Raw genomic sequence first — 22552 nt, 5'->3', positions numbered from 1 at the left:
CCTGAGGCCATTTCCTTTTGTCCTGTCCCTTGTTCCCTGGGAGCAGAGCCTGACCCCCATCTGGCTGCCCCCTCCTGTCAGGGAGTTGTGAAAAGTCACAAGGTCCCCCCTGAGCCTCCTTTTCTCCAGGCTGAGCCCCCCCCAGCTCCCTCGGCTGCTCCTGCTGCTCCAAACCCATCCCCAGCTCTGTTCCCTTCTCTGGCCACATTCCAGCCCCTCCAGGTCTCTCTTGTCATGAGGGGTCCAAAACTGACGCCAGGGTCTGAGGTCCCTCAGCAGTGCCCAGCACAGAGGATGGGCACTGCCCTGGTCCCACCACCACACCATGGCTCGTACAGGCCAGGTGACCTTGGCCTCCTGCCCACTTGGGCACACACCACCTTATGTGCAGCTGCTGCCAGCCAGCACTCCCAGGTTGTTTTCCAGCTCTCCAGCCACTTTTCCCTAAGCCTGGAGCACTGCAGTGGGTTATGGTGACCCAAGGACAGTACCTGGCACTTGGCCTTGTTGACTGTCACACCACTGGCCTTGGCCCATTGATCCAGCCTGTACAGACCCCTCTGCAGAGCCTTCCTGCCCTCCAGCAGATCAACACTTCCACCCAGCTCAGTGTCATCTCCAAACTGACTGAGGAACTCATCTCCACAGTCCTGCTTTTGCACTCCAGCCCTGGCAAGTGCTACTTACCCTATGCCTGGTCATGCCCCCAAGAGATGGGCACATACCCCAGTCTTCATCCCCACCCTCATGCCCCCACCAGCCCACATAGTATAGCTCTGCAGCCAGCAGCCATGTGGAGGGATCAGTTTTTATTTCAAAAGACAGTAACACAATTTTTCAATTTAGTATCAAAACACTGGATAGGGTTTTTGTCTCCAGATTGGCCCCAAAAACTGCTACAACCAAGCAGCATGCTCAAACCACAAGCTACACGCTGTGAGTGTGACATTACCACACTCACACCTCACAACCACGACACATCAGCAATGCACAGCAAGATGGCTTGTACCCAATTAAGACAGTAAGAGCAGTCCTGGCCAGGAGGGAAGGCTTGGCTCCCTCCCTCCAGGTTGGCAAAAACACTTCTCCAAGAACACAAGGCTGTTGTACTTAAGCTGTTAAGTGTAACCCAGTGATGAGCAGTGAAGCTTGGTGCATCAGCACTTAGTGAAGGCAAAGTCAGCCCCAGGGTAGCAATGGGTTACAAGGGGCAGTGGCTTCTCTAAGCCCATCAGTTGTGGAGGGGAAGGGACACAACCCCTGTGAAGGTTCAATTGTTCAGATGACTGGCTTGGCTTAAAAAAAAAAAAACAACAAAAAAACCCCAAAAAAGATGCCTTTCACCCAAGTTGTTCCTTCCCAACACATAGTTACCTTAAAGCTGAAAAACTGAACTGCACTTTTGGCAAACAGCTCTTGGAAAGGAAGTTTTCCCAACAGGTTTTCATCCCTAGCCTGGCTACTCTGACTCGCAGCCAGAACCATCACATCCGTTTCCTGCCCTGCCAAAGCAGGGTGGCCCAGAGCCAATTAACAGAAGGTTAATACCAAATTTTAAAGCCAAGAGCTTTGAAGTGTAGCTCACCAGCCTCACATGTTATTTGGAATGTTTATAATGGTTGCTACAAAAAAAGGTAGTTACAAAATGTGTACATCTCAAACATGCTCTCCAAACATTATTGCATTGTTTATTTCCCTTAATGATGCTGTTTGAAGCTCTGCCCAACCTGGTGGCCTTTAACCCTGGAACAAAGGAGATTTGTGTTTGGTCAAGTTGGCAACAGAAAGTAAACTCTGGTCCCCAGGGTCAGAGGGCAGCAGCAGCTGGGCCGGCATCACATGGCAGAGGCAGTGGCAGGGATCCATTACATCTCATTCAGGTCTAGCAGGGTCTGGTCCAGCATTCTTTGCGTGCAGAGATGCTCCTCTTTGGTGGATTTCAGTTTATCTGGCAGAAACCAAGAGTTGAGAGTTACAAACCAGCATCAAACAACCGAGAGCCCTTTGCCAAAGAAAGCTTGTGCCAGCCCCTTCCCCACACGCTGCCGCAGCAATCCTTGGACCAGAGTGCCTGGCTGGGTGCAGCTGGAAGCTCTGTTACCTGGCTTGTGTGCAGCCCTCGCCTCTCCCACTGCCGGTGCTCCCAGTCAGCATGGCCACGGTGCACCTCAGCCAGAGCTCTAGGCAGTGGTTCACATGCAGGTGTCTCTGACTGCAGCCAGCTCTTCCCAGGGCTTCCACACCTCCACAGCTGGCACACGTGGCCCAGCAAGGCACCCAAGAGCAACACACACTTGGAAACCACCCCCTGGAACTACAGCTGGTTGTGCCCTCCTTCCCCTCAGCACAGGGCAGGGATGCCAAGCCCAGCAGCAGGGAGCAGACCGCCAGCCTAGAGGGCAGCGGGGCAGGAGCTGGGGCAGTGACAGGCAGAGAGCGAGAAGTGAGGGAGCTGCACCCTGCCCAACACTACAGGCAGCTGTGCAGTCAATTCTCACATGTTCCTTAAGCCAGGAGGAGAGCAGATCAGCAGCTAGTGCTCTAAGTAGGCTTTACTCCAAAGGTGAGCCCACCCATATCACTGGAGACATCCACACGCTGGGACACTGGACAGACAGGCTGTAGAAAAACGTCCTTTAGGTGCAGGCAGATTCCCAAAGCCACTCCCAACCTCCCCAGGGCCAGAAACTGCACAGAGAGAGAACAGCCTTCCTCGAGCATGAGCAACGGCAGCATTTAAACACTTCCTGCCGGCACCCAGGACACAGCTTCAGGCTGTGCATTTTGGCACTTGCTGTCAAATCTGTGAGATTTCCCAACCCATTTCTTTGCAGCTGCACTGGGGTCAGGCCTGGGAAATTACTGCTGTGCCCAAACCTTCACAGTTAGGACTCCCCTAGACAGGAATGTACTACAGGTATGCAGTGTCTCACAGACCACAAGGTCAGTCATTTATTGGTAGAAGCCATCATTGCATGCACCAGGAAATCCTACAGTCATTCAGCTAACAGTAAATTAAGTTGTAGCACTCGACAGGCAGCTTCAAGCAGACATAAGTCTAACTTCACCCCACCCCTCATTTGGGGGCTGCAGCTATTCTGGTTCCATGGAGGAGCCAGGCAGGACCCCCTGGACAAGCAAACAAGACTGCTCAAAAAACAGCCAAGTCTGGGGGTGACTTCACCAAGAATAGAGGTTACCTTTATGTATTAAAAAAAAGCTTAAATAAATTACAGGATAAATCCAAGTGCCTCATTAAAAAGCAGCAATTGCATAAAATTCGCAAGTCTGCCAGTCTTAATGATCAGATTTCACTGTGGTCCACAGCACTGGTGGTCGCAATAAGCTTGTTTAATGGGATTAGTGGGCCCCTTCTCAGTCACACAGATCATGCAGCGTTAACTTCAGCTCATTAGAGAGCAGGCGGTTTTTCTCAAGCTGGCTGTACAGGCGCTCTGCAGCAGCGACAGGATAAGGGAAGCAAGAGGAAGAGAGAAAAAGAGAGAAAGGGAAGGTTAGTAGAGCGCCAAGATGAGCACATCAAAAAAGCTGTCTCCACGTGTGCTTCTGAGGACAGCCTGGGCTATGCCCAAAGGTTTGTCTTTCTCTAACTTGTGCTTCAGCTCAGGAAGATCACAGAGGAAACCAAGTGTGGGCAGAAGTGAAAGTGCTGCCAAAGATGAGCAAAGGCAAAGAAAGGAAAAGGAGACACCAGAAGAGGAGCCTGCAGACTGGGCTGGGCTGGACCCCAGCAAGGACAGAGACCTGGGATGTGCTTTAAGCCGGTGGAGCACATTGCAGAAACATTGCCACGGCTGTATCAGAAATAGCTTCCAGAGGGAGCCACACCACACTGCAGTGGGACTGACAGGGTTTGAACAGCAGGACAGGCACACCCAGAAGAATGACAACATCTCATCCCTGGCCTGGAGGACCCTCCTCTGAAAACATGCCTGGTGCCACACTAACAACCCAGATAAGACCGAAGGCAGCAACTGCTTCAGGTACAGGACAGAGGGACTTTAGGAGCACAGGGTCCTCTTTTACATCTGCCCCAGAACAACTACATGAGCAGGGCACAAGCTGCCACTGCCTCTGCAGCCTCTCCAGTCCCTGTCCTTACAGCCCCACAGGGATCTAGCAGCCACACACATCCTCAAGGCTCATGCCAAGGACTCATGCTCGTCAGCAGCTCCACGGAGAGGGAGAACCAGTTTGGTCCCTTTCCAGGATCTGTCACCTCTCAGGGCTGGGTGGTCAGTGTCCTGCCACACAGCCTGTCAGCCACAACCAGCCAGTCTAGAGAACACATTCAGCATCTCTCCCTGCTCATTTGCATGGGCAGAGTGCTCCCAGCCTGACAGCTCCAATTCCTGCACTTAGGGGAATTCCAGGCAGTGAAAAATCATCTTCCAGCCTGGCAGAACTGACCAGCACCACCTGCAGTGACACACAGTGTGATGCCTCTGCTGCAGGACTGAGCCTAGAGCACAGCCTTGGCCTTGGGCTTCTCCTCTAATCCTTGTTGCACTGTGAGATCCTAGGAATCTCAGACATCCTCTGAAGGGGCGCTACACCATTCCTCATTGCTTTTGACCTCGGAATATTTTGCTCTTGAACAAGACCTAGCTGGGTAAAATTCCAGAAAGTCAAGTGTTTACATGGAGCAGCCAAAGCGTGTCACTCTCCCCAGAGTCTCAGCTCAGTCCCTCCAGTGTAACACCTGCACACAGGAGGAAGCTCAACTTCAGCTTCACCCTCAGCTTCTCTCAGTCCTTGGGACCTGCTCTAACTGCACTCGCTCTGCAGGACAGGGCAGTAATGCTGACTGATCGTCCCTTCTTTAAAGCCACCAAGGGACCAAGGCACAGCCAGAGAAGCCAATGATTTCTGTCCTACCACAATCTGGAAGTTGAGGGAAATTGTGGGTACAAACCATCCTGGCCCATGGCTTGCACAACAGTTGCTATTGCTGTGAGGGACTCTGGCTCCATGCTGGCTCTGAGCAGCCCCAGTGCCAGTCCCCAGCCCCAAGCGATCCAGGCTGGTTCTGGGTCTCCCCAGCAGCAGAGGATGAGAGTGAACTGTGCTCAGTAGGACTTGGTGCAACAGCTCACAGCTTTCAAGTAAACATTCCTGCTTGTGGACAGGGACCTGATGATGCACCCACACAAGGTAGCAGACTGGAGTGTTTAGCATGACCCTTCCCAGACTTTAGGAACAGCTTCTCCACATAGAACACTTGCCCAGGTCTGCAGCAGCTACCCCATGTTTGGCCTGCTCCCTTCTCTGCCCAGCCCCAGGGCAGCCTCACCAGCTATCCCTGCCACCCAGGGAGCCCCAGGACACAGGGAGCCCCAGGACCTGGCCCTCCTGGTCAGTTAACCTGTGTTTGCAGCACTCCCATGTCACAGCACAGCTCACAGTAACCAGCCTACACAAGCCCAGCAATCCAGTCAGACCAGATGCCTCCAAAACCTCCCAGGGTAGATATTGCATCACCCACCCACATACTCATCCACCACCCAGAGCGGATTCCTTGCGGATGAGCAGGGAAAGGGCTTGCCACAGCCCAGCCTTAGATAACATTCCCTGGAACACCACCGTGCAGAGCAGAGCCACCAGCTCCCCACAGCAAGAGTCAGGATGCAACCAGACCTCCCTGTGAGGAGAGAGGCACTTCCCAAGGGCAGGCTGCCACCTCCCACCTGCTAACAATCCCAGAAGGGGTGAGGTTGAAAGGGACCACTGTGGGTTATCTGGTCCAACCTCCCTGCTCAAGCAGGGTCATCCCAGAGCACATTGCACAGGATTGTGTCCAGATGGTTCTGGAGTATCTCCAGTGAGGGAGACTCCACACCCCCTCTGGGCAATCTGCTCAGTGCTCAGTTACCAACATAGGAACGAAATTCTTCCTCATGTTCAGGTGGAACTTCCTGGGCATCAGTTTCTATGTGTTGCCTGCACTGCTGCTGGGCACCACTAAGCAGAACCTGGTCCATCCTCTGACACCCTCCCTTCAGATACTGACAGACAATGATGGCATCCCTGTTGTCTTAAGAGCTGATAGTGGAACACTGGACTGGAAGCCTTCACATTTACAGAAGCCCTGCCCCTCCCACAGGATCCAGATCCTCAACTCCAGCTGCAGCTGGGTTACTGAAGAGTTCTGGGTTCTTGCTTTGTGCTTAAAAGGCACAGCTACCACCCCACATCCCAGGAGAGTCAGACCACACTTCGAAATTCCTTGAATGCTCCCTCCTTCCCTACCCAGACCTGCCACCAAAGATAGAGTGGGACAGGCTGGGGCAGGTGAGTGTGCCTAGATTATCCTGGCTGCCAGTGCAGTCATGTGGAGACCAGAAGGGCACAAACCTGAGAAAGCCACGGGAAGTGTCCCATTTCATCAGAACTCTGGTCACGAAGGGCTCTTCGGGCACTGTGGCAGATGAACCAATCCAGAAAGGAAAAAGTATTTGACCAACCGCCATGAAGCAGCACATACTGTTTTGAGAGGCTGACTAGTGTTTATGATACCAGATCAACTAGCAACAGTGCAGCAGTGACACACGCCAGGCATTCACAGCCCACTGCCAGTGGCAGTGCTCAGTGGGAAGCTCCTTGCCACGCTCCTAGAAGGATCCTGCAGCCCTCAGCCCCTGCATGGGGAGGGGAGGGCTCTGCAAAAGATTCCCTGGCTCAGATGCTCAGAGCCCTGCTGCAGTGCCTTCTCATTCCTGAAGCAAGAGGCCATACGTCCCTCCCCCTGGCACAGGCAGCACCTCGCACCCAACCAGTTCTGCCCCAGTGGAGACCAGCCAGAGCTCACACAGTATTTATTCGCTTCCACACCCTGACTAGAGACTATCAGGTGTGTGACCTCCCACTGCAAGCCAGCATTTGGCAACGGTGCTGGTGAACACTCCAGAGCAGGCAGGAATGAGGAGTGTCTTCAGTCAGGCACAGCTCCAGGGCCTCCTCCTGCAACCCCCAGCCTCCCGCTTGACCCCACAGGTCCTGTCTGCAGGGCTGCCATCACATCTGGGAGCCAGTAACACACCCCAAAGAAAAATCCAGTGTGCTAGTAAGGTCTGCGTTCCACCGAGGGTGACACCGGTTTGAAGGCAATGCTGAAACAGTTCCTCTAAAGCAGCAGTGGTCACTAGAAACCCATTTCTCAAAAGCAACAGCCATTTATACAAGAACTGTTTTCCTTAAAAAAGGTGACATCATGCTCGAGCAAGAGGCAAGAGAAACACAAAAGGAGCTTTATGGCTCCACACAAGATATGCAGATGAGAACAACATCCTCCCAGCTCCCCCGACACAGAAAGGGCAGCCCCTCAGAGCAGGCCGTGTCTGGCACATCGGGTCACACAGAGGGAGCTTTGTTTGGGAGCAAGTGCAGCAGAACTGAGGGGCTGCTGCTGCTGCTATCAAGCTTCAGTGTCTTTACAGCACCCGTTCCCAGGGATGCCTGTGCACAGTAACTGGAAAAAGGTACTGGAATTCAGAGTGAGATGAAGAGAGCGTGAATGCCGGGTGCAGATGCAGAACAAGCCACCAAGCAGAGAGACAAATCCAAAGTGGAGTTTGGAATCACAAGACTTATCTGTGTGAGACAGAAGGAGACACTAATTTTAAGAGAAGCTTCAGTGTTTGTGCACAGCAAACTCTGCTTAGGGAACTTTGGGACACTCATGTTAAGGCTCTTCTCTGTGGGGTGAGGACCTGGCCTCTCCTGGGTTAGTGCAAGGACCAGACGGAGCAGTTATTAGCAGCACCCACTGCAGATCTGAACACAAAGCTGAGGAGCAAAGTTGCAGAAACACACAAGTTCAGCTACTTCCACAGATCAGTTCATGATCTGGCCCATCTCAAGCCTGTTGTGGCAATTCCTACGGAATCCACCTGAGCACTATCCACAGCCTCTTCCAGAAGGAATCCCGAGACCATGGCCCAGTGGCTCCAGTAGACGACAAAGCCACATTTCCTGAGAAAGCCTTTCCCACTGGGAATGGGAATTGCACTCGAATTTCAGTCAGAACCCTCTCAGGCCAGCACAGCAATTGGTTACACATGCAGATCACGAGGACCTAGAGTTAGAAGACAGCATGCTGGGGCACCTTGAGCAGATCTGTAGAAGTAACCTGGACGGCACAGCGCCGTCGATTCTCCAACTAAAACCACAGCAAACCAAGCAAGCACTGGCGGTCCAGCCTGCTGAAGCGAGAGGCAAACGCCAGCCAGCTCATATTTACATGGAAGTCATGTCATTCAGGGCGTGGTCCAGTTCCTCACTAATTGCTTTGTACTTCAGTTTCTGGGCATAGAGCTCATCTAGAAGAGGTTTAGGAGGAGAACAAAAGGAAAACAATGAGGGAAGGCAAAGGAGTTCTTCCAACACTCGGGGGCAGGAAAAGCAGGATGGGATTCATGAACAGAAGAAAATGAAGTTAGATGCAGAGCCATCACGACTCCGTGTTCATCCCCAACAATGAATGGGAGAGTTCCAGCAGCCTGAGGACGGGTTGACCCACAAGTGCCTTCCAGGATTACAATCCAGCTCCAAGGGCAGCAGAGCCAAGCACTCAAACCACATCACCTTGTAAAAACAAGCTGTCCAGCTAGGTCAGCAGGAACCAGTGACAGGAGGAGCAGCAGGGAAGGGCAACTCCATCCACTTAGGGAGAAGCTTGCTACACCTGAGGAAAGCACTGATAATTGAGGTGCTTTGTTCTCACCTGTGTCTCAATGCAAAGACTGGCTTGGGAGAAGTCAGTCGTGTAATAGAGCTGGGCATCAGAGGAAATTCCCATCCTGCAGGACGAGGTGAGGTGGGGGAGCAGACCGGCCACACCAGTGTTCTCCATCAGATAATGGAGCAGACAGGCAGCTCTCCACCTCCGGGGAGGGGCGGGCCTGGAACTGTGCTGATGCATCCCTGAGCCCTGCAGAACTGGCACAGGCTGCTCCAGCTCTGGCTGCCTGGGCTATAGTACAGCTGGGCATGCTGTTAACAGCCTCGCAGAGCCAGGGAACTTTGTCAGTTGTCATAAACTAGGTCACTTCAGCAGCAAGGTGGTAGACCAGAGCCAACTCTCAATCAACAGGTTTCAAGGGGAGCATGCAGGGATTTGGAAGACTTTTTGCAGTTCCAAATGAGAGCTTGTCCTGGATCATGAGGTGGCTCAGATTGCTGCTTGGCTGCATTCTGGAACAGCTCAGCTGACACCATTGCTATTTCTAGATAATAAACCTCCAGAGTGACTCCAGACAAGGGTGTTTTGTATCTCCAAGACCTGGCACTGAAAGACCACAAAGGCACACCTGCGGTCACAGTAGGAGGCCTGTAAGGGTTTTGGTTTACCAGCATCACCACTCCAGCCACAGCAATCTACAGAAGAATCTGGCCACAGCCCCAGATTTAAGGGAGGCAGCTGGAACCTTCTCCTTCTGTGGCTTGGGGCAAGGTTCTGCAATGGTTGGCTGCTTGACCTCAGGAGTGTTCCTGAAGAACTGTGTGAAGGAATGGGAGGAGGAAAGGAACCCACCCTTGGCACAGGCTGACTACCTTGTGCCTTGAAATGCTGGCAATTTAACCTTGATTCAGGACTCACACTGGGGAGTCTGAGTCTTCAAAGGGCTGTTTCAAGACTCACTGATTCCTGTGCTTGACTCGCAAGACGCTGTTTGCAGTGGCCAGCACATGCAAGACGTTCTGCATGCAAGGATGTTATTGTGACCAATTCTTACAAGTTCAGGTGTTTCTTTCCTATGCCACTCCTAAATTAATTGGATTAAGCTGGAGCACAGGGATCTAGTTACATTCCTCAGGACATCACTACCAAAATGCACCAGCTATCTAGATAAGGCCAGGTGTCTGGACCAAGAGCTTGAGACCTGCTGCAGCTCCGTCAGGGAACTGTTTTTGGAGCAGAGACACAGGGCAGGACTCTTGCCAAGCCTCACCTTGGAGGCCAAGTCAGGTTATGCCCCAAGTAATGAGGAGCACAGCAGCCTCTCCGCTCTCCAGCTACATGAGAGATAGCCTTCCCTAGCTGCTCACTCAACACACATTACTTGGTTTCCTATCCCCAGAATGTACCTTCCAGATCATCAATGGTCTTCTCCAGCTTGGCTACAGAGCGTTCAGCAAATTCAGCACGGGTCTCCGCCTGCCAGACGGAAATAAGCCAGTTAGTGCAACAGCTCTACAGCAAAGGGCATCATGTCCGAGGACATGGAGTCTCCCACCCTCCACATCTCTTCGCAGTCAAGCTGAGGCCAGTTCACCCAGCTGGGCGATCCTGACATGGTCACTTACCTCTTTGAGTTTATCGGTCAGAATCTTGATCTCTTCTTCATATTTATCCTCTTTTTGAGAGTACTGTGAAAAAGGGAGACAGCAGTCAGCAGCCCCAGGTACCTCCCACCTCCAGAGAGCCCACAGCTACAGAGGGAGACATAAACTCCTCACTGCAGCACACATGCCCACAGAACCTTCCAACTGGGAGTTGTTCACATCCTTACCCATGTCCAACAGGACTGGGTCAGGCTGCAAGTCCCACATCATGCATGGAACACAAACTTGGGTGCAGAAAAATTCTCATCTTAACATTTTAGCAGCTTAAACATCCTGGCTGATGAAGTCTGCCCCAAGGCAGGGAAGGGCAGCCAGGCTTCCCGCACCCCAGCTTCCACAGCCCTCCAATGAAATACGTTAGCCCTCCCAGCAGAGCAAGCACAGCTCTCCTGGCTTGCTTAAGACTGCAGTTGAATCATTTCCACCCCAGTGGGTGCTCTGCTGTTCACACACCCTCCTAGCACCACAGCAATGTCTCTGGCCCTGGGACAGGCAGCCCTACCTTCTCAGCCTGAGCCTCAAGAGACTTGAGATTGTTGGTGACATTCTTCAGCTCCTCCTCCAGTTCGGAACATTTACTGTGGGGTTTTGTAAGGAAAGGGGGGAAAAAAAGGAAAAGAAGAAGTGGGAGGGAAAGACAGGAGACAAGAAGTGAATCCACGTGCAGGGAAGACCAGGAAGTTCTTTAGGAGACTGTCTGAGATCAGACTGGATAGGACCCTGCTTTGTGCAGAAAGCAAGTTCCCTTTTTGCCTCCGAGCTCATGTTCGAAGTATTCTGCCAGCACATGCACGGGGCACAGAGCTGAGCAGTGAGATGTGGACACAGGTTTCTGCCAGACCTGGAGTCTCTAAGGAGAAGCTTCATGTTTACCGTGCTGTACGGAGGGAAGCTGTTCTGACGAACAGGACAGCCACCACCACTCAGACAGGGATATTTATGGGCAGAGAAGACAGAATGTTCCAGGAGACAGAGAGAGAGAGAGACGCAGTTAAGCTGAGGGGAGGAGCATAGTGAGGAGACCACATGAGTTCTGGTTTAATGGTTCAAGAAAGGAAAGGTTAGTACCTTTTCTTCGGCAACAGACAGACACTTCAAGTTCTGGTCCATCACTCTGATCTGCTCCTGCAGCTCCCGGCAATGACTATTAGTGACGGTCACACAAGGGCACAAGCCAGGTGGGGGCAAGGTCAAAAGGAACACCAAAACCACACCACCACAGAGCAAAAAAGGGGGTAGGGGGAAACACAAAAAAGTCATGGTCACAACATGCACATCTGGGCGGGAAGCACAATGCTGCTGCTGCTGCGTACACACCAACTGTGTTAGACAAGGCCCAGAGCACGGAAAGATCCTGACCAGCTCCTCAAGGGTCAGCTAAAGCATCCAGACACATGAAAGGGGCCCAAACACCAGTATTTGTGTCTCTGCACTGAGCAGAGGAAGTCCAGATTCCCACTCAGCAGTGCAGAAGCCGGTAGTGGTTACTGCAAATACCTGGAGAGGCCCAGAGACCAGCCTCAGCCACAGCTCTGCCCTCGGCCACCCCATAAGCCACTTCAGCCCCTGGCCCAGGAGGCCTCTGCCACTTCAGGACAAGCACCGTGCTCTGTAGTAACGTGAACAATCTTGTGACTGCACGCACAAAGCAGTGCTGGTGAATGCTGAGGAGAGGAAGGCTCTCCAGCCTCCATGACCAGGGAGTGCCTCCATGCAAAGGGGGAGAGCATCTCTACCCAAGGCAAATTGCATCACAAACTCCATGTCCTGAGTGGAGCTAATCCTGTTCCAAGGAGGGGAGTGCTTTCATCCCTTTCCTTTAGGGACCTAAACCCACCCTGTGCTTCAGGCCTTGTGTAACAAGGTTAGCAATGCAGTGTTAGTTCCCATGCAGAGGCAGACGTGCCAGGCACATGCAAGCGGACTACTCACGACTCTGCGAGCTCAGCTCTCTCTTCAGTACGCTCCAGATCTCCTTCTATGATCACCAGTTTCCGAGCAACCTGGGAAGGAGAATCAGAGTCAAGAGGAAGGAGGACGGTTTTGTGCTTGTAGGCTGTGCACAGCACTGGATGGAATGAATGCCTGCAGGAGCCACTGGAGCTGTCAGAGGCTTTTGGCCAAGCAGAGCACTGATGTAGCTCTGCGGAGAGCCAGGCTCTGCCCCTGGGTTTGCTGTCAGCAGGAAGAGGCTCTTCCGGCCTCTCCTGGCCCAGGTCAGTCATACTAGAGCACCCAAGGGTCTCACCTCCTCATACTTCCTGTCTGCCTCCTCTGCAATGTGCTTGGCTTCCTTGAGCTGGATCTCCTGCAGTTCCATCTTCTCCTCATCCTTCAGAGCTCTGTTTTCAATGACTTTCATGCCTCTGCCCAAAAGCAAGCACAGGGAGGGGAGATGTGTAAAACAATCTTGGACAAGCCAGCACTGCAATGAGTTTCAGAGCATTAACAGCACTGCCCTGGAAGCACAGTGCTTCCAAATAAGCCATGACTCCTCTGAATGAAGAGGGTGGCACAGGAAGGCAGAAGCCCCCGGGCTGATGTGAATACAGCAACCTCAATTGCTTGGAATTAACTGTTCCTTGGAATGTTCCTCCAGCAGATCACCGGGCTCCCAGGCCAAGGGAAGTGCAGTGCTGCTGAGAAGAACAAGCCTGGCTGTCTTAGGGACTCGGCACAGCCAAGTCAAGCACTTTCCCATCTGGAATGCAGGAAGAGCCAAGTCTGTTTCTATGGCAGGCCACCAGCTGGGTCAGGCTGCTCAGCGTGTGCATGAGGAAGCACATCAGACAGCTGGAAGTGGACCACTCCCCTCTGAATCACAGGCCAGGTCAGGGGACACCTGCCAGTTAGGGAGCATGCTGGCAGAGGCAGATGGAAGAGAGGCTGCCCCACCAGCAGCCACCTTTACAAGGCAATGGTGTCCCTGAACCCATTTATTTCTCCTCCTTTGGAGGCGGGGATGCATGGTGGCACATGGCACTTCCTTGTTCCCTAACCTCAGGTTACAGGACATTCAAGGCCATCAGCAGCCTCGGGTTCATCAGCATTGTTTTAGCTGCTCTGCATAAGCAGGCACTGAATCCCACATCCAGCCTTGATGTGGGATCTCCTCCCCCACTCTGGGAAGCCCAAAAAGCTGATGGCACCGGACCCTCAGTGTTTGACAGAGTGCAAGCAGGAGCCCTTGCTCACCTTTCACTCTCATCTGCCGCCTTCTCTGCCTCTTCCAGCTTCTGCAGAGCTGTGGCAAGGCGCTCCTGAGCTCGGTCCAACTCCTCCTCTACCAGCTGGATACGGCGATTCAAAGATGCCACTTCTGCCTCAGCCTGGAGGGAGCAGAGGAGGGTACTCAGCCTGTGCAGGCTTAGCAGCTCGGGTAGGGCAGCTGAGCTCTGCCATCGGGTCAGCAGCAGCACACGGGAGCCCAAAGCAAACCCAGGGTGCTTTAGCCACTCTCCCAGAGGCAAGCAGCACATTTAGCTCTGCAACACCTCCCACACGCTTTGTCCGCACAGCAGCCTTCCTGCAGGCTTCTCGCTGTCAGCCTGCGTTGCTCTGACAGTTTAAGCCATAAACACCAAGGAGATGACTTACACCAAGGGGTGCCTCTGCAGCTGCCGGGATCCTGCCAGGCCATCCATCATAGCCCTGTTTATCCACCACACCAGAGCGTGCTGACAGCTGCCACTTAGCAGAGAGTCACTTTACTGGTGTGATCTGGACATGAGCATTTCTTGAGGCAAACCCTCTCACCAGCAACGTGCGAAGGATTAACAGGTTCAAGGATGTGCCAAGCTGTATTGAGTGCTGGCAGGCTGGGCTGGTCACAGGCACTGCCCAGCCTCGGGGCTTCTTGCAGCAGTGCCCACAGCCCCAGAAGAGAGCTTCCTTCCTCCCAGAGACTCACTAACAATCCAGAGAAGGCGCAAAAGCCTTCTCCAGTCTTGAGACAGGTTGAGGAGGCTGTTCCCCAGCAATAGCTGCCTTGGTTTCGTCATACACATTGGAAGCTGGTGAAACTACTCACAGCCTGCAGATATTTGCCAGAAATGTGACCACAAATGTGACTGAGGCTTTAAGGAACCAGCACAGATCAGAAGCCATTCCACCCCCCAACCACTGCAATCCATGTCCTAGTCAGCCTTCAAAGAAGCCACAAGGAACAAGCCAACCCCCATGGTGCTGTGCTGGCAATGGAGATGGTGGGGAACACAGACCATGCAGCTTTGTGCTCAGTTCATCACTCGTGTGGCAGAGCCACTTGCTTGTGCTCAGTAAGGCAATACAGCACTGCCCTCACCCTGTGGCTTGCTCCAGCGTTGAGTCAGAATGCAGTCAGGGCAGATAGAGAGGGGGGGAACTGCCCTTCAGTGCTGCTGAAAACAAAGCACCTCAAGGCCAAGGATGAAAATCCCTTCAGTGGCACTCCTTTTCTGGATCAGACCCAGACTAAACAGTCAACTAGAGACTTGCTGCAATCTTTTTGGGACCCTGGGGGCATGACCTGATTGGCCATGAGGCCCCTGCTTACAGCCGCATCCACGTCAACTCCAACCAAAGCCCAGGGGAGCCCGGATGCTTTAGGGACACTGACACCCCACCGGCCCGGAATCCCCAACAGAATTACGAAGTCAGGCAGGAGTGCAGCCATTCCAGGGCAGCACTGTGATCTTCTGCAAAGACCAGGCACATGCCAGACAGACACAAAATATCCCAGCTGCACATAAAGCATCCTACGCAGACACACTGCTCCTCACCGTGCGCGAGGAGGGAGGAGCAGAGTGATGAAAGACACCAGTGTTAGAGTGGGGCCCAACACTGGTTGCATCCAGCTCCCAGAGGGGCTCTCCCTGCCGCGGGCACTGAGGCACTCCTGGCAGGTTCCAAGAGCAGGCTGGGAGAGCACAGAGGAGCTCCCATGCAGGTACACCCAGCTCTGGAGAAGCCCACACCCCTCTGGTGTGGCGACACCCACCCCGATGAAAGGGGAAGTGGTCTGCCTGAAGAGGAACACAACAATACCTTAAACAGAACCAGGAAGGAGAGTGCCTGACGTACATATTTTCCCTATTAAAGGGGCAACCAGCTGTTGAGGTGGAGGACCTCCTCCTTCCTTCTCCCAGGCGACTGAGACACACCAGTACTGTGGGCCTCCACTTCCTGACCCTCTGAACTGCATCACTTAGCCCTGACTTCCTGCAGGCAGTTCTCAACCCACCCAAAAACCACCCTTAATTTTGAGGAAGTGTCTCTCCCCTGCTGCAGAAGAGCCCTTACATCTCCTGTTCTGCTGCTCCTCCCTGGATACAGATGAAACTGTCAGGCTTTCCCAGAGCACAGGGTGACACTTCCAAGTGACTTCCAGGCACCCCTGCTACAAAGCGGCACATTCCTATTATTCCATGCTTCCTTCAGGAAGGCAGCCCTGAACCAGGGAGCACCCAGAGCCCAGCAAATCAAGTGAGAAGCTCATCCAGGCCTTCGGGACTCACATTGCTTCCCCAAGAAATTCAAGAGGGTTCCCCAGGACCCGGGGCCAGCCAAGCCCTGGGCACCATACTGGGAGCACTGGTTCTCTCCCCTGAAGGAGGTTCAAGGAGCTGTGAGAAACACGCCTGTACCCGTGACAATACTGCTATTGCAAGGAGAATTCCTTATGTGGCTGCAAAGAAAGAGCCCAGCTGAGGCCTGGGAGTGGCAGGAGCTTCTGCCATGGGCCTGATCCATCCCCTGGCAGCGCCACAGCGCTGTCACGGACACGGGCTCGAGCACTAAGCGGGGCAGGGCTCAGCTTCACGCTTCGAACGCAGCAAAGTCACTGCAAATTCAACGAGAGTCACGCTTAGATTCGAGCCAGGACCTGCCCCGTGTCACCCCATCCCTGTCCCCAAAACGCCACCAGCCTCGCCTGTGTCCCAGGCCCAAGGGCGCCGGCCACCGCGAGGTCCTGCCCGTGTCACCCCATCCCTGTCCCCAGCCTTTCCGGCGTTCCCAGCCCGGCGGGGAGCGCGAGCGCTGCCAGCTCAGATCCTGCTGTCGTTGCTCTCTCCTTCCTTCCGCGCAATCCCAGCCCAGCCCCTGTGTTTCCCCGCGGCTGCCGGTCTCAGGGGCAGCGGAGAGCCCCGCTCGCCGGGATCCGGGCAGGATGCGGAGTTTGGGAGCGCTTCGGAGGGCTCCTGCGCTGGCCACATCCCGAGGGAGCCCGCTCATTCCTTCCATCTTACCTGCGCAGCTCCGGGCTCGGGGCCGCACAAGATGGCCGGGGCCTCCCCCTCTCCCCGGCCGGGTCCCCCCCTGCTGCTGTCCGTCCCGGGACACCGGCAACAGCGAAACAACGACCGGCCGATGCCCCCGGGCTCGGTGTCTGCTCAGCACCACGAGCCAGTCCCGGGGACCCAGAGAGAGCCACGGACACAGAGCGAGAGCCCCGGTCCCAGCGCACACTCCGGCCCGGGCCGGCATCTCGCCGGCACTGCCGCGGCTCGGAACGACCCCCGGCCCCGGGCGCGCCGCCCGTCCGGCTGTGCCCCCGCGCGGCGGCCCCGGCGGTACCTGCTCGCGGTTGCGGCGCTCGGCCTCCACCTCCCGCTGCAGCCGCTCCGCCCGCTCCTCCGCATCGTCCGCCTGCTGCTGCAGCACCTGGATCTTGCGCTTCACCGCCTCGATGGTGGTGGCCCCGGCCATGCTCGGTCCCTCCGCTCCAGCCCCGCCACCCCCAGACTCCGGGACCGCGCCCGGAACGGCCGCCGGAAGTGACGTCACTTCCGCCCCGCCCCGGGGGCGCGTTACCGGGGAGATGAGGAGCGGCCGCCACGCCTGGGGCGCGGCGGGGGCACCGGGACCAAAGGGAATGGGGGCACCGGGCGGGGGACACACACCGGCACCTGGCGTGAACGGGGCACCGCCACCGAGTGGGGGACACACACCGGCACCTGGCGTGAACGGGGCACCGCCACCGGGTGGGGGACACACACCGGGACCCGCCCCAGTGGGACGGGAACACGCGAGAACGGGGCACCGGCACCGGGCTGGGGGGGATCACCGGGGTCTGCCCCACGGGCACCTGGGTCCATCGGGACCCGCCCCATATGGGCGTGGGGGCAGCGGGACTGGCCCCAGGCGGGTGGGGGAACTCCGGGACCGGGCTCATGTCACAGGGACCAGGCGCAGCCTCACAGGGCCCAGAGGACCCGCACGGCCCCACACGGGCTTCCCCGTCCTGCCCCACGCCAGCAGCCTCACACCCGCCCCGCTCCGTGGCCGGACACTGAGGAGCCCACGGGCTACGCTTGGGCACGGCCTGGCCGTGGGTTCGGGCACTGCCAGCCCTGGAGAGCCCCCAGACCCTGCCGGGGCCCGGACCCCAGAGCCTTGCAGCAGATCCTGCTCCCTCCGTCCGCCCGGGGACAGGGCTGTGGCCGCCAGGCTCCCTCTCCGCTTCCATGTGCCAAATCCCAGTGGTGCAACAGCCTGAGCCGAGGCAGAAACCCTTCTGTCTCATGGCAGATAACGCTGCGAAGATCAGTGTTCATCAGAGCCGGGAGCTGTGTTCCTCGGCGTCGTAAGGATCATGGAGCCCCCCAAGAGCTCAATAAACACATCGCTGAGCCCTGTTACTGCTCTCATTCCCCACGAAGCCTATTCGGCAGTGCTTCAAGCGTGTGGATAGAAGGGAAAGGCTCCGGGCTGCTGGCCTGAAATCCTCAGCAGCCAAGCAGGTAGATGTGGCAGGAGCATTTGCCTGGGATGGCACCTGTGGCACAGCGTGTTTCCAGGGATGAAATGGGGATCGAAAGGACTCTCTCTTGGGCTGGAAGCACCTGGGAGGCAGCTCTGCTCTTTCATCGCTGCACGGTGCAAAATCCCCTCACTTCCCAGAGCCAGGGGGAAACTGGGGGACCCCATGGACCACCCTGGGGAGCAGCAGCCAGGAAAAGGGGCTCCAGGTGCACAGAGAGGGATCCACGAGGAAGCAAGTGGGAATGTGGTGACAGCAGGGGAAATGCCAACAAGGAGCACAGGGAGGCAAGAAAGGTGTGAGGGAGGGAAAGGGCTCCCCGAGCTCTGCAGTGCCGCACTCGACACAAGCCAATTCCAGTGCAGGGCTGGCGACAGGGACCTGCAAGCAAAGCTGCAGGGTGACAAATGTCCCAGGGCTCTGGAGCTCCCGGTGACAGCCTGGCCTCCAGTGAGAGCAGCCCAGGTGCTGTGCTGGCCTCAGGCACTTTCCCCTGGGCGCGGTGGGAAAGGACGGCTCCTGCCTTCTCTGCGTCGGAGCTGGGCTGCATTGCCCCGACATTGGACCCTGAGACATCCCGGCCCTCCAAGGACTGCCAGGTCCTGACAGGTGATGAACGGGCCTCATGCCTCGTGACGGCCGGAGAGCGGCCACTGTGTGAAACCCTGCACCGCTCGCGCCATTGTTTTCCTGGAAACAGCGGACAACAATAGCCGGGCTGTGCAATGCCCATGCGCCTCCGCCCGCAGGGGAATGAGGGCTCCCCCTCCTCCTCCTCCTCCTCGGAGCTCGGCTCCTCCACCCCCAGCCGTGACTCAGAGCTTCCTGGCGACTCGTGGACCCCATATCCCGCACTCGAGGGGCTGCTCGCTGCCCGGCTCTGCCCTCCGGATACCTCCTTCACAGGGGCACTCTCTGCTCCTAGACACCTACACAGTTTTACTGGGAGCACACTGAGCCGGGCAGGGGCCTTCCTGTGTCCCCAAGGCATAGGGAAGGGCTGCAGCCCCACCAGGAGGGCAACGAGAGGACGGCAGCGCTCAGCTTCCACCCTGCACCCCATACATACATCCGCTGCCTTCTTCTCTGCCAGCTCCAGCTTCTCCTGGGCGTCTTTCAGGGCCTCAGAGTATTTGTCCAGTTCATCCTCTGTCCCTTTTAGCTTCTTCTGCATGGCAGCAAGCTCATCCTCCAGCTGGAAGGACAGTGGTGTCACCACAGGTGGACCCCACTCTGAACCCCTGCACCCCAAGAGAGCCCTGCCTGCCCCATCCCAGGCTCAGCTCTGCCCCACGGCATCCCTCCTGCCCCATTCTTGGGACCAGCTCTGTCCCACAGTGTCCATCCCTTTCCCATATCCCACCAGCTGGCAGGGACCAAGCCCTGGAGAGCCCTTGGGGTGCCCTTGAGCTGTGGTATGGTGGCAGCTGTCGCTCTCTCATACCCCAGGCAGTGTCTTGTTGGGTCTGGGCTGAGCGTGACCCAACACAGGCAGAAGCCACCCCCCAACACCCCTGGGCTGGGGGCTGCGACTGCCTGCCCTACCTGCTTGCTCCGTTCCTCCGCCTGCTTCTGCTCAGCCTCCGCCTGCTCTGCCCGGTCCAGGGCATTCTCCTTGTCCAGCTTCAGCATCTGCATCTTCTTCTTGATGGCCTCCATTCTTGGTGGGACACAGGCAGCGGTGGGCAGCGGGATGCAGGACAGACCACGAGTGGGTAGCACAGCTGTGTTGCATGTGCCCCACTGACCGTTTATCAGCTCTGCCCAGCACAGGGGCTTTGCCTTTCTTGGGCTGACCCGCCTCCCCACCTTCCCAAAAAGTCTGTGCTCAGGACCCATTGTGCATCCTGGGGGCTCCGGGTGGTCACAGCCTTATTTGGGCTCCCGAAGACAGCTGGGGTGTTATAAAAAGCAGCAGCAGGTCTGCGAGAGGGGGTCCTACATTGTCCCAGGTGCCCCTTCCCCCCATGCAACGGGACACCCTGGCTGGTGCCCCAAGCGCTTCCTCAGGATGTTGAACTGGGTCCGTGCAGCACTGGCACGAAGTCCCCGCCCCCCATTTGCCTTCCTGGGGGGGTTTAGGATGTTTTGGTGGCCCTGCCTGGGGGCGGCATGGAAAAGGGCAAGATCAGCCTGGCGCTATTTTGGGAGCAGGGGCTTGGCCAAGAGGGTTTGGCTCTGCAAGGGAGCAGCAGGGGAAACTGCACCCAGCAGCAGGGGCAGAGCCCCCCGGGAGCCTGCTGAGCCCCGAGCCCAGCTCCGGCCATGCTGGTGCTTGGTGTTGAGGTGGAGGATGCTGTTGGCAGCTGGAGGAGCAGATTCCCCAGACGCAGGGAGGAATTCTCAGGGCAAGTGGTAGCGCTTCGTCTGCAGCCGAGGGATTTGCAGCCTCCTTGTGCCAGCCCAGAAGCCCCACTGGCCTCATAAACCAGGCTAGAATCTCCTATGGAAGAGACACAGTGCTCCCACCCAGGGACAGATGTTCAGGGCTAAAGGGGTCAGCACCCAGGGACCTGGGGGACAGAGACCTGGTGGCAGCTCCTGGCACCGTGGACAGGGCACTGGGGGGGACAATGCCCACCAAGAGCCCTGAGCAGTGGCTGCACCTCCATAAATAACCCCCCCATGCCAGGGCAGTGGAAGCAGTGGTGGGCACGGGGCCACGGGCCTTTGTATTGTCATCATCCCTGGCGTGAGCGGGGGGACAGGTGGCAAGCGCTGACCCCGCTGCCATCCCAAACCTCCGCCAACCCCCGGGACGGCTCTGGGCTCCCCCTCTCAAGTCCCATGGAAATGGGCAGACAGGTTTTATTGTGGCAGTGAGGACTAGCAGAGGGTGCAGGACAGGGTGCAGAGGGCCCCCCTGCCTGAGGCAGGGCACAGACAGCATCTGGCCAAGTCGGTGCTGGGCGTCCCTGGCGCTGTAAGAATATGTTTGATATTTAGTTGGTTTTCCAATAAAACAACCTAATATCAAACATATCAGACAGAGACAGGGGCAGACGGAGGTGGGAGGACCCGGAGCTCAGCTGCCTGTAAGAGAAAGAGAAGAGTAAGCCGAGAGCTGGGGGGGGGGTGGTATCCAGGTATAACCCTGAGGGACTGCCAGAGGCAGCACCCAGCCTCACCTCAGTGCCTGGAGCCTGCTGGGCTACTGTGCCGGTACTGGGGTGCTCAGGATGCAGTGCTGGAGCAGGAGGCGTCCTGTGGCTGGGATAAAGCCGGAGCAGGGCAGTGCAGGCATGGTCTCCTGGCATGGCATGTCAGGGCACACCATGGACGTGCACTTGGCAGGCAGCGCTGGCGCCAAAGGGACCCCACATCCATCACCATCTTAACCTGGGCTGGCGTGGGGGGACTCTGCTGCGCTCTGGCTCAGGGGTCGCCTGGCCGCCCTTTATAACTGCGCTCGGCTGCACCAAGGCAGAGGGACGTGGCCAGCAATAGCCCTGGCCCCTGCACACCGTGGCCTCGTTACCATTAATTACTACCCATTGACGTACCCCCTGCCCCCTCCATGGACCCCCGTGCCCTTGGCCGCCCAGCACTGCCGGTCGATGCGGCTCGATGGCCCCGCGCTGCCTGCTCCTGCCCCTGGTCACACTCCCTGTCATTAGTGGGGCTGTCAATACCGGGGGCCAGCCCTGGCCTGCGGGCCTGTGCCACCAAGGGGCTGCACATGACCCTGCCCAAGGACGAGCCCCACTGACACAGGGGAGTTGTGCCCCAAATCCCCTTGCTTTGGGGCTGCTGGAGCTCACTGGAGTATCTCTTCTGAGGAGCAGCTGGAGGGGCTGCCTGCCACCCTGCCGCATCCATGTTGAGGATGTGGCCCCACTCGTGCTGGGTGACAGAGGCAGGACCCCAACCCACACTGAGGCTGGGACCAGGGTGGTAGAGTCCAGCCAAAAGAGCACATGGGATATCCTGGAATGCTGGGAGCACAGCCTCCCCACACCACAGCAGTGCTTCGCTGCAGTGGGACACATCAACCTTGGGAATGGCACTGGGGGCCTTGTGGGGGCTCAAGCTTTGGGGTACCAATGAGACAGGACATGGGGGAACCAGGGTCCTGAGTGCCATGAGAAGGACAGGGGCACAGCCTGGCCTTGGGAGTTAGGGGCTTCAGCCCCCTGAGGTGGCCACACGATGAGGTGGCAGTGGGGATGGCAGGGACGCACGTGGCAGCAGCAGTGCCAGAGCCGGGGGCATGTGTGCGGCAGTGGGTGATGTGATGCAGCCCGACAGCCGAGCTAATGAAGGGCCATGGCGGGGGGTGCTGGCCCAGCGGCCCCCAGCCCTGTCAATAAGCAGAGCCAGGGCTAGGCACTGATGGGCCCTGGGGCTGGGAGGACACCAAGGTCGGGCACAGGCAGCAGGGATGGGAGGTGGGGGACAGAGCCCTCCCAGCTGCGGAGCAGACAGGGATCCTGGGGTGCCTGGATG

The 22552-nt window shown here is 56.7% G+C and overlaps 1 protein-coding gene across 23 annotated transcripts; it reads right to left on the bottom strand.

The window, feature by feature from the left end:
• Positions 1-789: 789 nt before the first annotated feature.
• On the bottom strand, positions 790-21011 carry TPM3 (tropomyosin 3). Of its 23 annotated transcripts, none has more exons than XM_032093402.1 (11): positions 19652-20814; positions 19176-19301; positions 13561-13694; positions 12614-12731; positions 12298-12368; positions 10868-10943; positions 10327-10389; positions 10108-10177; positions 8261-8339; positions 6376-6439; positions 790-1948 (listed from the first exon to the last, which is right to left on the bottom strand). In XM_032093402.1, exons 1-11 carry the CDS (start codon positions 19943-19945, stop codon positions 1940-1942), a joined length of 1104 nt encoding a protein of 367 aa, XP_031949293.1. In that variant the 5' UTR covers positions 19946-20814; the 3' UTR covers positions 790-1939. The 23 variants fall into 23 exon arrangements, with proteins under 23 accessions (XP_031949293.1, XP_031949298.1, XP_031949295.1 ...); XM_032093399.1 differs by lacking the exons at positions 790-1948; positions 10868-10943 and adding exons at positions 2499-2619; positions 11434-11509 and having other exon boundaries at positions 19652-21011; XM_032093398.1 differs by lacking the exon at positions 790-1948 and adding an exon at positions 2499-2619 and having other exon boundaries at positions 19652-20833.
• Positions 21012-22552: the final 1541 nt, after the last annotated feature.

This window comes from Corvus moneduloides, chromosome 29 (genome assembly GCF_009650955.1).
Source record: "Corvus moneduloides isolate bCorMon1 chromosome 29, bCorMon1.pri, whole genome shotgun sequence".
NCBI lineage: Eukaryota > Metazoa > Chordata > Aves > Passeriformes > Corvidae > Corvus > Corvus moneduloides.
Note: the sequence above shows the minus strand (reverse complement) of the source record. Positions and strands in the feature narration are given on the sequence as shown.